Source organism: Crocodylus porosus, unplaced genomic scaffold (genome assembly GCF_001723895.1).
Source record: "Crocodylus porosus isolate Cpor-Errol unplaced genomic scaffold, CroPor_comp1, whole genome shotgun sequence".
Classification (NCBI taxonomy): Eukaryota; Metazoa; Chordata; order Crocodylia; family Crocodylidae; genus Crocodylus; species Crocodylus porosus.
In genome coordinates this window covers 58,953,884-58,965,331 of record NW_017728943.1, presented here as the reverse complement: position 1 = coordinate 58,965,331, position 11,448 = coordinate 58,953,884, and the positions used below count along the sequence as shown (strand labels likewise).

General features: G+C 46.0%; 1 protein-coding gene across 1 annotated transcript in view; it reads left to right on the top strand.

The window, feature by feature from the left end:
• Positions 1-3: 3 nt before the first annotated feature.
• PKDCC (protein kinase domain containing, cytoplasmic) overlaps positions 4-11,448 on the top strand; it is a gene marked incomplete at its 5' end in the record, with an annotated part of 45,308 nt that continues 33,863 nt past the window's right edge. The window contains one exon of the mRNA XM_019548568.1: positions 4-249. Coding sequence (XP_019404113.1) covers positions 4-249 — 246 coding nt within the window. The remainder of the gene's footprint in view (positions 250-11,448) is intronic.

The following is an 11,448-nucleotide window of genomic DNA, read 5'->3' as shown; positions in this document are numbered from 1 at the left end:
GGCTGCCGGCAGCTGCGCCGCGCCGCCGGCCTGCGCTACCTGGGCTCGGGCTACACCAAGGCGGTGCACCGCGCCGCGCTCAACCGCAGCCTGGCCGTGGCGCTCAAGTCCGTGGACCTGGGCGGCCACGACGTGCAGCGCTGCGCCGAGCGGGCCGGCCCGCGCGGGGACTGCTACCGCCTCGCCTCCTACAAGCTGGTCAAGGAGATGATCCTGCTGCAGCGCCTGCGGCACCGCAACGTCCTGCGCGTGAGTGGCAAGGGCAAGGGCAGGGCAGGGCAGCCGTCCGGACCGGGGTGGTGGCAGCCGGGGCAGAGGCACGGGGGCAGCTGGGGTGCACCGCCTGCCCCGCAACCCGCCCTCCAGTGCCAGCTGGGGATGGGCTGCCTGCCCCCCAGCTCTCTTCAACCCCCGCCGCGTGCCAGCTAGGGGTGCGCTACCTGCCCTCCAGCCCTCTCCGATCCCCCCCAGTGCCAGCTAGGGATATACCTCCTTCCCTTCAATCCCCCCCGGTGCCACCTGGGGACATACGGCCTCCCCTTCAACCCTCCCCCCTCCCCTCAGTGCCAGCTACGGATACACTACCTACCCTCCACCCTTCTCCAGTCCCCGCAGTGCCAGCTAGGGACATACCGCCTTCTCCCCAGCCCCAGTACTGCCTTCCCTTCAACGCTGCCCCCCGTGCCCTCTGGGGATATACTGCCTACCAGCCCCCTCCAAGCCCCGCTCCCCGTGCCAGCTAGGGATTTACCGCCTCCCCTTCCACCTCACCCAGTGCCAGCTAGGGATATATCGCCTTCCCGACTCCCGCCCCGCAGAGGGCCAGCTGGGGATATACCGCCTCCCCTCCAGCCCCTTTCCTCCCCTGGCAACCTGGCGGTGGTGGCGGGCGGACCCCGGCCTGGAGGACGAGCTCCGCCGCGGCTCTCGGCAGGGGCTGGAGCTGCAGAGCCCGCCTCGGAGAAACCACTGGGCTTCCTGCGGCCCGGCCGCTCGGGGGGATCGGGCCCCGGGCACCGGGCGGGGGGCTGCAGCCTGGCCCAGCCGGGACGGGGCGGGCACCCGGACACGCGCGGGCGCGCCACGGGGGCATCGCACGTGCCGCCCGGCGGGGACGGAGGCGAGCGGCTCCTCGCCCCGCTCCTGGACGTGTCTCAGCGCCTGGGGCTCGGGGCACAGGCTGGGAAACGCTGGCGGGGGGCTCCCATTGCGCTCCTGCTTTCGGTCAGGGATGAAATGAGCAGGGGCTGATGCTTCCCTCGGCTCTTCTAGCTCTCCCCCACCCCGGGGCACAGGGGAGCCGAGCGAGCAAAGCAGTGGCCCTCGCCTCTGCCGTCCTCAGATCCGGGCTGGCGTGGGCCAGCCCCCCGCTCCGGCCGCTTCCGTGCTGCCCGGGGGCACAGAGGGGGAAAGCACCCAGCAAGGGGGAGGCTGCCGTGGGGCTGGAGTTGGCTCCTTCTTCCCGTTCCCTTTTCAAAGCGAATCCATCCCTAATTCACGCTTGTTATCCACGAATTACCCATTGGAAAGAGAGGCTTTCATCAGCGCTGTCCCTTTACTAATGAATGTGAACAAGAATATCCTCCAGGGCTTCTCGGTTACCCCCTGAGCCCTCTTCCGCCCGCACAGGGCGAATCGGAGGCGGGGGGTTGCGCGGAGCGGCCGGGGGAGCGAGAGGAGCCCGGCGGCAGGGCGTACCCGGCTGGCTATCCCACCCCCGGCGGTGTGCCCCCGAGTCGCTGCCTTTGCCTCCAGGCTCCGGACCTGCAGGCTGTGTGGTTGGGACAGACTTTTTTTTTTTCCTTCTCCCCTGGGCGGGAAATAATTTGAAAATCGTTCCCCAAATCAAATAAAATTTAAAAAAAAGCCAAACTTCTGCCCTGAATGATGTGCCTGGCTGGGGAGCAGCAGGGACGGACGGGCGCGCAGGGCCATGGCCCGCCTTCTGCCCCGTGTCGGCGGGCCATGACAGCCGGCGGGGCTGGGAGAGAGCGGGGGTGGGGCAGGATGCTCCAAAAATGCCTCTTCGTGGCGATGGCAGGGGACACAGACTAGCTTCCTAGCTGGCAGGGGCACCCCCATGTCGTCCGGGGTCCTGCTCTCTCCATCCTCCGGCGCTCTCCCTTCACCCCCCGCAGCGTCTTCCGCGCCCAGACCCGCCGGACGCGGGGAGCGGGGCACTGCTGCTGCTGGGGCCGGGACTCGGCCCGGGGCGGCACCGTGCCCCCGCGCTGCCCCGGCCCCGCCGCCCCCACGGAAGCAGCAGCGCTAGTGGCTTGGCAGGATCAGATCTCGAGATCAAGGAGCAGGATCCCGCAGCAGGGCGGCTGCAGCCCTCGCATTGGTCCTGCCAAGCCGGGCTCTGCGGACGCGGCCGCCTTCCGCGAGAGATGCACTGCCGGGGAACGGCTGGCGTCTGCCCCGCGCCGCCCCGCCCCGCCCCGCGTGCGGGCACCGTGCTGCGGGCTGGACTGCCCCGCGTGTGGAGCGCGGCCCCTGCGGGCGCACACTCAGCTTGTCTCGCGTGGGGCGCTGACAACCTGAGTGGAGCTGGGCAGATAACAGCCTTGATCTTCACTCTCTCTCCACTTCCTCTCTGGCCTGCTTCTGCTCAACATCCCCATCTTTTTCTCTCTCTCTCCCCCCTGCTTTCTCCCTTTCTCTTTCTCCCCCTCCCTCTCTCTCTCTCTCCCTCTCTCTCCCCCTCTTTCTCCCCCCCCTTTTTTAAGGCATCATTTATTAAATTAGGGCACAACAGAGTGAGTGGGAGCCCTTTCCACACCGCACCCTTGTCTTCACACTGGCTGACATGCTCATGCTCTGAGCCAATGGAGGGAGCCAGCTGCTGTGTCAGATCTGTCTGACCTTGTGGAAGGGAGCGTGGGTTGGTATTAGCTAGAGTTAAGGCAAATAAAGCATTTTTTAAAAATGAGGTGCCTTCCGCTTTAAAGCGCTTGCCTGTGCTGTTTGTGAAGTATGGTTTGTTTCCCTGCCTGCTGGATTGGGTGGAAGGTGCTGCTTCCAGGGATGAGGCTGGGAACTTGTAATTTACACCTGTACACAAGCCTACACACCTAAGCTAGTGTGTGGGGGGGGAAGGCATGTAAACGTTTCTGCCACAGGAGCCACTGCACAGGCAGGTGCAGATTGAAATAGAAACGTATGTTTTTTGGCGAAGAGTAGTTTATTAAAGTTAATTTAATAATGAACAACACTGGAAAGAGGGGGATTTGGGTCACTAATTTATTGTACGGCAGGATTTAGCAGGCCACTAATTGCTTTGCAGTTGCTCTGTGCCAAATGGGATGTCTGATCTCCTTTCTCTTTCCCTCTGTGCACTGAGTTCTTTTCTTTCAAAGCTAAAATGTCTCCTATTTATTTATTTCTTTATCTAGAAACCTGCCTTTCCCTGTGGTTAGTGAGAAAGTCTGGTTAGTTTGCTTCAATTCCTCTTTCCAGTCCTTCTTGCATCTGGGGCAGAGGGAGAAGCCAAACACCATTTTCTGTTAATTTCACACAAGGAGTTTGATTGTAAAGAAACAATGGCAATGTTTGATTTACTGTAATAATATAATTATAGCTCTTGTATATCTGAATTAAGAATGCTGCCAGTCATGGCCATAAGCAATTCTTTTGATGAATTCTCTCTTTCCATTGTTGAAGATGAACTAGAGGTTTGGAACTGACATGCCTTTGTGAAATTACATGGTTATTTCTCCAGTAGGTTTTATAGTTCATCTTCTTTTTATTCCTACCCACAGTGCAGTGCTCTGTACTTAACACAAATAGTCTTTACTTTCCCAAAAGTAAATAGAAAAAAAAAAAAGATGAGTTTATATTGAAATAATTGGATATGGGAGTAGACAGCTGTGAACAGCAGCTGGTATCTGACCAGAGGCTTGTTGATTGTATAAAGAAGGCCATTTCATTTAGGTTTTTAATGGTTCGGCTAGATTAGTGGTGAGACAAACGGATGAAATAATGGAATAACAAATAAATTTGAAAAAACAAACAAAAATCATGGTCCAGATTATGATTTCTTACTAGTTTAAATCTGGAGTAATTCAGTGGATTTTAGTGGAATTATTCTGGATTTATGTAAGTGCACATGGTCTTGATTACACTGGGATTATGTATTGGGCTAGAAAAGGTATTAGCTGAACCAGTGTTAAACATGATTGCCTTTGTTATGGGCATGTGCAAGGGTGTTAAAATGTGTTAGCGAGTCATGGTCTGGGTTACAGCAACCAGCTGACACATTTTAAGCATGACTTGTCTCTCTTTATGTGTCTCACATTCCTACATCATGTTAATTAACATATTAAATAGGTCATCAGCTGGTCCCTTGTTTTTAGTTTGAGTTTTAAAATGTTGGGACTTTAACTAAAGTATGGTAATGTTATATGGGTGTCAGGGATTTCTCTAAATATTCATTTCTCTTCAAGTAACTGGAGAAACTTGAAGTCATGACCCATCAGGTTTTTCACTTGAAATGCACCCTGACTTTTTTTTTTTTTTAAATCAATGCCATTTGCATACAACAGGAGTTGGGATGACCTGTGCTGGTGGAGGCAGACACTCAAGAATCTTTCTGTTGCTGGACTGTGAGGATCAGTGGTGATGGGAGCTCAAGAGGCTTCTTTGTGTTGGCGGTGGTGGAGACTGCTCAGTGGTTGCATCCAGCATAAAAATTTGAGTCACTGTTGGTCTTCTGAGTAGCCTGTGATATAATATTTTCAACACAGAACCCAAGCAAAAATGGTAGCTGATCACCTGAGAAAACTGTAAATATGAACTTCGGGTGGGGTCAGGAGTAGACATTGCATTCTGGAGTTTAATTTCCAAAACAGGGCCTTTAATTGGAGAACATGGATTTACTGAAGTAAGGGCTTGGATTGCTATTATGCGCCTGTTCTGTAACCGCTGATGGAGGATGCCTTGTAACTCCAGATATCTGTATTGAAACAGATCAGAAAATGTCCTCCAGAACTAGCTTATTCCAAGCTGTTTTTGAAACTGGTCAGGCCAACTGGAGCTCTTTAGCCTGGAAAAGCGCAGGCTCAGGGGTGATCTGATGGCCACCTGTAAGTTTATCGGGGTGACCACCAGGATCTGGGGGAACATTTGTTCACCAGAGTGCCCCAAGGGATGACCAGGTTGAATGGTTATAAACTCCAGCAAGACCGTTTCAGGCTGGACATAAGGAAGAAGGAAGAATTTCTTTACTGTCTGAGCCCCCAAGACCTGGAATAGACTGCCATTGGAGGTGGTTCAGGCACCCACATTGAATGCCTTCAAGAGAAATTTGGATGCTTATCTTGCTGGGATCCTATGACCCCAGCTGACTTCTTGCCCCTGGGGCAGGGGGCTGGGCTTGATGATCTTCCAAGGTCCCTTCCAGCCCTAATGTCTATGAAATCTATGAAACTTAAACTCTTTTAAAATCAGGTTTCCACCCAAACTTTACAAGGTTTTAAAAATAGTTTAAATGGAACTGTTCAGAAATGTAGGGAGGCATGTGGGCTAAAAATACTTCAGTCTCTTGGAAGCCTATGTGTCAGAGTGACTTCCCATAAGGCTAGTGTTCCTAACTGCCTATATCACTTGTGCAAATGGGCTGGAGGCTCCTAAATCAATTGGGTGCTTACATTCAGTAGGATAAGACCATTAAGATGGGTCAAAGAGAAAAAAAGTAAGCGCTGCCACCTGCTGATGACTTAGTGGAGACAGTTAGCTGCATCTAACATATGTCCCCACAGCCCCAAGGAGCTGGGGTTGGAATGGAGGAGGGCAGAGAGAGCAGACAGATGCGGTTTGGCGAGGAAAGAAGAATTACACAAAGTGCTTCTTTATTGCAAGAGTGCTTCCCATAAGGCCCAGATGTTATCCTGAACTTTTAAGAGTGAAGAAAGGATCTGTTAACAAGAACTCCAGAGCTGTTGGAAGCACAGGGCTGATACAACTGCAAACCTACTATAACTATTCATGTCATTAGACAAGCCGAATGCCTCAGTGCTAAAGAGGCCAATCATATTTCTCCCATTGAACTGCATGGGACTGCAGAAAGGATTCAGTTTACATAGCTGTTGGCAGGAAGAGATTGCTAAGAGGCAAAAACACACATAGCAGAATTAGCTAAAGAGCTACACCCTCAGTTATTTGCTTTCATAACTGTCATTCATAAAGCGAATCCCATTTATTTGTCGAATGATTTCTGTGATGGCTCCGCAGTTGTAAATTACTCCCAAAGCCTTCCCTTTGAATTACTGCCTCTCTTATTGGAGCTGATGACTTGCAACCTCATCAGCCTCCTTAGAACAGGAACATGTCATTACCCTCTCTCAGTAGCCGTTCAGTAATACCAGTGGTCACCCCTTCCAAACATTTCTAGGTGCAAATGTACATCTAGAAATCTCCTTTGCTCCTTGGATTTTTCAAAGGAAAGAGAAAAGGAGTATAAAGCTATTCAGCTTTGTGAGTTCCCTGCCCAGGACATTGTTTTTTTGATCCACATGACATTTTTATAGAAACTTGTGAATTCCAAGAGCATGTAGCTATTTTTCAGTATTATTTTTATTACCTACCAAGCAGACTAATTTATAAAGTGGGTATGTGTTCTTGTCCCATCCCATCTTTTGTTCTGTAGCTGGCAAGACAAGACATAGAGAGGCTAGATGCCTTGTCAAAAGCCACACAAGCTGAATCTTTCAGAGCTGGGCTTAGGCTCAGGATTTCAGGGTCTCAAGCTAAACCATGCTGGCTATGTAGACCCCACCATGCCCTGAATCACAAGTTGTATTGACATTAAGTTGAGAGAAACTTGCTTCATTTGTGCTTTTTCAAATGGCTTGGAATAAATGTCCTGTTCCAACCTATGCTAGTAATTGCTGTCTTCCTTTGCCAGCTCAGAAGGAATGTTTCCTGAAAATGGCAAACAATTCAGTTCCTTCATAAATTATCTGGTGCCCTCGTACAGACATAAGCACATGTATGGAGGACTGGCTGATCCACAGATTTCCTTCCATGCGGGGGATGCTGATTCACTTGGAACCAAAGACCATATTGTCAGGTGTTGTGAGCCACTTGTGAGAGTGTTGGGAACAGCTGTTGTATGAAGACAAGGTATAAGGTGCAGCTAGGTATCCGGCCCAATTTTTCAAAGCATCTAGGAGTTGAACTTGTCTTAAAACATTCCTTTTCTGGGCTGGCTATGAAGATTTTGGCAATAGCTTTGCTACTAGTTTTCTGAGACCACTGCCCATCAAGTATTGTCTCATTCCCATTTTGTACAGCATCCAAAGCTGTGTCTGTAGCCATCTGTTATCTCATGCCTTATACCAGCGGTGGGCAAAATGCAGCCCGTGGGCCAGATATAATGGCCTTGCAGACATCTGGCCTGTGGGACCCCTAAAAAATTTAGAAAATAAATATTAATCTGCCCCGGCTGTCTGTCATATGGCCCTCGATGGCTTGGCAAAACTCAGTAAGCGTTTCTCTGCCCAAAATAATTGCCCGCCCCTGCCTTATACCAAGTTTAATGTGCTTTGGAAAAGGGACCATATTTTTGTTCTGTGTATTTATAAAATAGAGTTTAATCTATAACTGGAGCTTGTAAGCAGTGCAGTAATACCACTGCTTATTCTAAAGGAGTAAACTGTTATTTTTTCTTGATCTCAGCTTAGCCACGCAAACTAGGCAAGGGCAAGCCATAAAGTATTTATAGGTTCAGAGCTTGAAAGACTCTCTATAGTTTCTAATCTAGTTGAGAATGGTATCTTCAAGGGAAAACTTACTTATTTTAGTGCTGTGCTGCTGTAGACTGACTCTGAATTAAAATTAAACCTTACCTTGGCGAAGTGTGCCTAGAGGTGAAGTAGATATTTGTAAAATTATATTGACAGGATCTGTTTTAGTATGGACACATTTCCTGAATGTTCAGACAGAACTGCCTTGCTAACCCCTCCAGAACAGAGAAATTTCAGAGATTATTAATTTGAATAGTTTCAAAATGAAGGGTCAGACTTCTGTATAATTCCAGTAATGGGTATGCCACTCACCCCAGGTGGAAAAGTCATGGTAGATTTTGATTGCTATCATTTCCGCTCTGACTTCTGGTACATGTACAATCCCACTGAAATTGTGATTCCTTGGGTGTTCCTATTGACTTCAGTGGAGCTACTTTCAGGAATAAATATTTGTAGGGTTGTATCTTGAGTTTGTGCAGTGCAGTATACATTTTACACTGTTGTCGTTTTATAAGAGAACTGTCTCATTCTGAAAATGGGGACAGGGGAAGGGAGAGAACCTTTGTAAACCACAAGTTCCTGGCCAAAATAGAGTGTACTCTGTAGAGTGTGCATATATATACATACATTTCTATATAAAAGTGCGTGTGTGCACACACCCCCTTGAATTTCAACTTTTTGTTCTCTTTTTTTTAAGCTAAAGATACAGCTGACATGACAGTTGTGTTACACCTAATACTTGTAGTGTGCAACACTTAGGAACAATAACTATTGATTCCCAGTACATTTCTCAATACAAATTAAAGGGAAATATGAATTGTTCCAGTTTAAATTAAAATTACCCACTGATTCCATACAATTTCCATATCTGGCCTGAGGCATCAAGAAGAAATTTTGCTTCTTGGCTTTCCTGGCCAACTTTGGTCCCAGTCTTACAAGGTGTTGAATGCATTCTGAATAGAGCTGTGTCCTTTGTACCGTGGTCTAGGTAAGAGCTAGCTTTGTTGTTAAATAGGATGGATTCATTTTATATGAAACGTACCAGCATATTACATTTCTATACAAGGAGATTGGTTACTTAAATATTTTTTTTTGTTTTCTATGCAAAGGTACCCAACAGTTTTAAACATGCTTTTGGATTTAGGAGAAGCAGTAAAAAATCTATAATATATTTATTAAGAAATTATGAAAAAGCAAGCTGTAAACATATGTGAGGCTAGGATTATTTATTGTTAAATCATAGCTAAATATTAGGCACCATGCTTATTGTGGCTGTTCATATATATTGCACCTTGAAGTGACTAGTATGTTGTCATGACAAAGAAAGGCATAGCCAAAGCATTGGGCAAAAGTTTACCGTCTGATTTTGTCCTTCCATATGATTTCATTAGCATGGCACAACACTTTACAGTCCTTTTTTAAAACTTAGCTACTTAGTGCTATGTCCTATTTTTGCTTTGATCAGTGGGAGTCTTGCTATTGAGTTCAATGGAAATTAGTTCGGTAGCAATCTAACTTTGCTAAGGCCAATCTTGGCCTAAGTTTCAGTTTGGCAAAGCATATATATGTTTCTTTGAAAATAAACACCCTTCTGAGGGCAGCGTACTTACTAGTTCCATGTACACATGAGCAAGAATTTTTATTTTTAATATGTTCTATTTTGGGTCAAAGCAGTCTCTTTTACTGCAGATGGATCTGGAGTAACTTGGTAAATCACTAAGAGGAAAATCAGGTCCAATGCCAATGTTGCCAACTCTCATAATTTTATCACAGGTCTCATGATATTTGCTGCTCCTAAGTGAGTATGTGACGATTTCAGTTTTCATTTAGAAAAAAAGGTAGGTTTCTAGCCTTCGCCAGCACGAAGAAAAACTGTAACAGTGGAATATTAACGGCACGAACTAAAAAGCAAATCGAAGGACTCTTAATATATAATAGAAAAATTGTGATTTTTTTTTTTTTTTTTTTTTAGGCCAGTATAATTAATTTTACAGGTCTGGCTTTTGATCTTTGAAAAACTTTGTGCTGGTGATACTGCATCAGGCTGCCATGAGCTGAGAGCAGAATCTGGCCAATTGATCTCATTTTGGAAGCTTTTCAATTTTGTACGGCTCCTGATTAAGCATGCTATAGAAACGAAACATAACAATTTGCTAAGCCTTTTCTTGACATTTGGTTTTTGAAAATACAGATATGGTGCCTACACTAATGCTGGACAGTCTGTTGTTTGTATATACTTGCTCACTGATGACAGCTTAATACGTTCCTTTATTTTGTGTTTTTATTCAATAAGCTTGTCAGCTTTTGTATGTCGTCTGACCTCTGCTTCCCCCCTCCTTTCCCACCTTGTCTGAAAAGGGCAATCCTGTCACTATAATTTGTGGCAAAAACGAATTCTAAAGGGACATGAACTGGATGGTTATATAGACCTGAAATTTTACAAAATAATGTAATTTATGCAACAAAAATAATTGAAGTGGATACAGGAGTTTTGGTGCATAGAGAGTAGAGGACTAGGTTTATGAGTAAGACAAATTTAAACATTAAACACAGGGATGCTTTAAATTTGTGAACAGTTAAACTTTTCATATCTCCCTGGAAATGCTTTTTCCGTTTAGAAAAATTTAAGTTAGCAACTGTTTGCTATTAGATTCTATGCAAAGATACATATTTGTGCTATTTAAAAGTAATAGTTTGACATATCAAAAATATGTTCATTTGACTTTGTTTCTTTTCCATATACATAATTGGAACCATGTTGAATCGGGGGATGAAAAACAATGTTTCTAATTATGTTTAAAATGTAATTATGTGATAGAGCAAAGCTACATCCTTACAAACAGAATTTTAGATGCTGAAGTTAATTTGTGTTATTTTTTTACTGCACTTTTATTTAGTCTCTCTGTGTTGTTGCTTTTTGTATTATTGCCTTTGGTTGATCTAAATATGTACAGTATAAAAAAAAATATTTACTTCATTACATGCGGATGCAAACCACACTGTTCCATTTAGGAGTTTAAAAAATTGATTAGATAAAAACCAAGGAATTTGGGTAGCTCTGAAGTGGCAGACAGACAAACTAGATGATCTGATGAGGCACTTTAAGAAAGAAAAGGCCTTGGAAATGTTGCTTAATAATGCATGTGCAGTTGTGAGTCTATATTTCAAGTTGTTGTCCAGAAATATGGGATGGATGTGCAGAAAAATGGCCATTTTAGCTCCCCATCTTAATTGGCCATTTTAGAGGACTTTTTGCCTCAAAACATAGCCATTTTATATGTGAGGTCACCGTAATTTTACACACAAATATGGCCACATCGTTGCATATGTATTTTTGCATTGGGCCTCTGGCTGCTATTTACAATAAATATAAATGTAGTCCTCAGACCCCTCCCCATCCCAGTCTTTCATGCTGCTAAGAACTTATATTACCAAATAGTAATATCACAGCTAGAATTTTTTTACATAAGTAAAAGTATTAAAGAATGGCTTTAGCCAGATAGTATATTTCCTTGCTTAGAATTACTTTATATTTTTCTGCATTAGTCCTATTAAAAAAACCCCCAACATATGAATTTCATTAAATTCAGCACTCGTTGTATAAGAAAATTTATTCTCTGAGAGGGAAGAGAGATTTTCCTGTGGAAGGAAAACTGCATTGGGTCCTTCAAACCTCCACAGTGACCAAAGCAATTAACTTGGC